Below are 3,244 nucleotides of genomic sequence, written 5' to 3'. Positions count from 1 at the left end.
ACGTCGGTGGCACGGAGGTGGCTCGTGTGAGGAGGGCCTGCTGCGTGGGGCCGCCCCCTGCTGGACGTCGGTGGCACGGAGGTGGCTCGTGTGAGGGGGGCCTGCTGCGTGGGGCCGCCCCCTGCTGGATGTCGGTGGCACGGCAGTGCACACATTTGAGGAGGACCTGCCTGTGGGGGCTGCTCTGCTGAATGGCAGTGGCTTGGTGGTACACAAAGTTGATGAGGGTCTTCCTTTTGGAGCCATCCTGGGATGTGAGGACTTTGTGTCTGTGGTGCCTCCCTTTTGGGAACCATCTTCGCTGCTCTGTGGAGAACACTTCCAAGTGAACATTGCGGCTCTGGGTAGAACCCAGGCCCAGTGCTCTGACGTTTTTAACACAGCCAAGGAGACTCCCCACCTTAACATCCAGATGAGGGGGCTCTGAGCAGAAAGGCCCGTTGTGTGGCGTCTCCTCAGACATGCCCAGTGTGCTGAGCAGTGACCGACCCTACTGTGTGGTGGCACACTCCCGGTGTGCGTCCACCGGGCACCGCAGGCAGGAATGTGGAACACCTCCTCTGTGAGAGCACCACTGAGGCTTCCTCCCTGGCCAGAGCAGGCGGTACTCAGCGCGCCCCTGGCAGGGCCCAGGGCTCAGAGTTGTGTGGCTCTGTCCAGGTGACCTGTGTCCGTGTAGTGTCACCTAGGACTCCCAGCAGGTACAGGACGGCGTGCGCACTCCCCTCCCCAAGGAACCAGTCTCCTCTCCACACTTGTTTTTGCTTTGTGCATGGAGGTGACTTGTGGCCCTTCAAGGGGCCTTAATAGACCGTGTCTGATGCCTAACATTTCAGGTATGACCTGGATGCATGTGACATCCAAGAGAAGTACCCCGATCTGTTCCAAGTGAACCTGGAGGTGGAGGTGGAGCCCCGGGACCGGCCCAGCCGAGAGGCCCCGCCATGGGATAGCCTGGGCATGAAGGGACTCAATCCCAAAATCCTGTTCTCCAGCCGGGAGGAGCAGCAGGACATCCTGTCCAAGTTTGGTGAGTCCTTTCTGTGTGTGCTTCAGGATTAGCCGTCTGAGGTCCGTCACTACAGCGGGAAACTGACGGCAGCCGGCCAGGGTGCTCACCCACTGGTGGCCAGAGAGCTGCTTCTATATCGGGCCTGGAGACGCCTTGCCCTGCCTGGGCCTGAGTGCGGTTGGCCCTGGGGGTCTGGAGGTGCCTCTCGGGCGTACCTCTGTGCCTCACTTGTTCCTGAGGTAGGGCTGGCCCTGGGGGTGCCTCTGGCCCACCCCACTGCATTGCCTTCTTTGCTGGAGGTGGGGCTTGCCCTGAGAGCAGACAGGGGCTCCCAGTGGGGCCTGGCTCAGCCTTTGGGAGGCCTCCGCCTGGCAGTGCCTGCACCCATCCCCCCACGGCCAGGGCTGTAGAAGTGAACCTTCTCCCAAGCTCTTCTCCATGTGGGCCGAGGGTGTCCCCAGCAGCACAAGAAAAGTTTCACTAAGTCTAGTCTGTAAAACTCACTGATGGAACTAGCTTAAGACCTAGCAAAAGAAAGATTCAGTCCCTGGCATTTTCCGTGGCTCACGCACCGTCTCCCTGGGCCACTGGCCTGCTCTAGGCCCACGCCATTCCCAGGCCAGGCCCAGCCCTCACGGCACCGTGCCTCCGCACACTTGGGCTCCCCCCTCAGGTGCAGCCCCCAGCCCCCAGACCAAGGAGACAGAACCATTTTTTGTCTCCCACGTGAGCAGGAATTTCGCATGGTTCCTGAAACCTGGGCAGTGGTCTGCTCCCGTGCAGCCCGAGGCCTGAGGGCTCTGCCCTGAGTGGCTGTCAGGGACATGGTGTCTGTGACCTTGCGGGCGGGCTCTCCCTCCCAGGCGCGTGGACTCTGATCCCCTTACTCAGGCAGGTTCCCTTTTCTGGCCACGTCCACCCTAGATGTGTGGGTTGAGTGGCTCTGCCACGGGCACACGACCCCTCCCATTCAGCTCCACTGATGCAGGAGCCTGTCATCTTGTTCCAGAGCAGTTCCCACAAAAGTATGAAAAACGCCGTCGGGGGCAGGAGTTGGCCTTCAGCCTGCTGCCCTGCTGTATTTGTCCTCACATCCTGGGTTTCCGTTTTTCATGTTTTTTAATCTGAGGAGAGCAAGGTACCACTGAGAGACGCGCACACGTGTGCATGTGTGTGGTCGTGTGTGTACACAATCCATGTACATGTGACTCAGATAGCAGCTGAGTGGACAGCTTCCCCCAGCATGTGGGCACAGGTTTTCCAGGGGTGCTGGGGCCACACCCTGGAGCTATTGCTGGTGCGTAGAAGCCGAGGTGCTCGTGTTGGGGGGCTGTGTGGCCTTACGTGTGCCTCCCTCACCTGACAGGTAAACCCGAGCTCCCCAGGCAGCCCGGCTCCACAGCCCAGTACGACGCCGAGGCGGCGGTACAGTCCCCGGAAGGGGAGCTCACAGGGTCAGAGTCTCCACAGAGCAGCTCGGATACAAACCACTTCCTCCACACTCTGGACTGGCACGGTAGGGCCCTTACACCACCCCGATGCCGTCGCCCCGTCCATCAGTGCACCCGCTTTGCCCCTGCTGTCCTCGGACACTGCTGTGCCCACTGCACTAGGCCCCACAGCCGCCGGTTACCGTCAGGCTCCCGGGAACTCAGGACCAAGGCGTCCGGCAGAAACCCACACTCCCTGCATGGAGAATGCCCCATCACTCACCCGGACCGTGATCCGTGAGGCAGGTGACAGCTGGGGCCAGCAGCCAAAAGGTGGCTGGGCAGAGCCGAGGAAGAAGCAGGGTATCCACAGAGGAGACGGCCTCCCACTTCTCGGCAAATGCAGAGAAGGCCACAAAGCTGTATTTGCTCTAGCCCATTACGGGAGCTGTTTGCCTACCCCCGCCCTCAGGCCCAGGCCCCACACGACCCTCTCAAACCACCTGTTAGCTCTGCTCTGTGTGCCCACCCAGTGGGGTTCGTTGAGGGCGTCTGCTGAGGCGTGCGGACACGGGCGATGTGTGAGTTGCCGCTGAAGAGTGTATGTTGTGAGGTGCCCCCCAAGGGGTGTCATTGAGGGATGTGTCCACTAAGGGATGCCCACTGAGGGGGGGTGTGCTGTGGGGTTCATGCCAAGGACTGTCCTTTGAGAGGAGCCTACACGGGGTGGCTGCCAGGGCTGTCTGCTGAGGGGAGCCCACGGGGGGTGCCTCCCAAGGGCTGTCTGCCGAGGGGAGCCCAC

General features: G+C 61.3%; 1 protein-coding gene across 1 annotated transcript in view; it reads left to right on the top strand.

Moving 5' to 3' along the window:
- The window catches only part of GAK (cyclin G associated kinase), a 140,798-nt gene that overhangs the window by 109,497 nt on the left and 28,057 nt on the right, over positions 1 to 3,244 (top strand). Inside the window, exons 19-20 of the mRNA XM_007955764.1 lie at positions 837 to 1,030; positions 2,379 to 2,528. Of these exons, the coding sequence (XP_007953955.1) occupies positions 837 to 1,030; positions 2,379 to 2,528 (344 nt within the window). The remainder of the gene's footprint in view (positions 1 to 836; positions 1,031 to 2,378; positions 2,529 to 3,244) is intronic.

Source organism: Orycteropus afer, unplaced genomic scaffold (assembly GCF_000298275.1).
Source record: "Orycteropus afer afer isolate SDZICR_OR568_19922 unplaced genomic scaffold, OryAfe1.0 scaffold00539, whole genome shotgun sequence".
Classification (NCBI taxonomy): domain Eukaryota; kingdom Metazoa; phylum Chordata; class Mammalia; order Tubulidentata; family Orycteropodidae; genus Orycteropus; species Orycteropus afer.
This window is presented reverse-complemented; position numbering and strand designations above follow the sequence as displayed.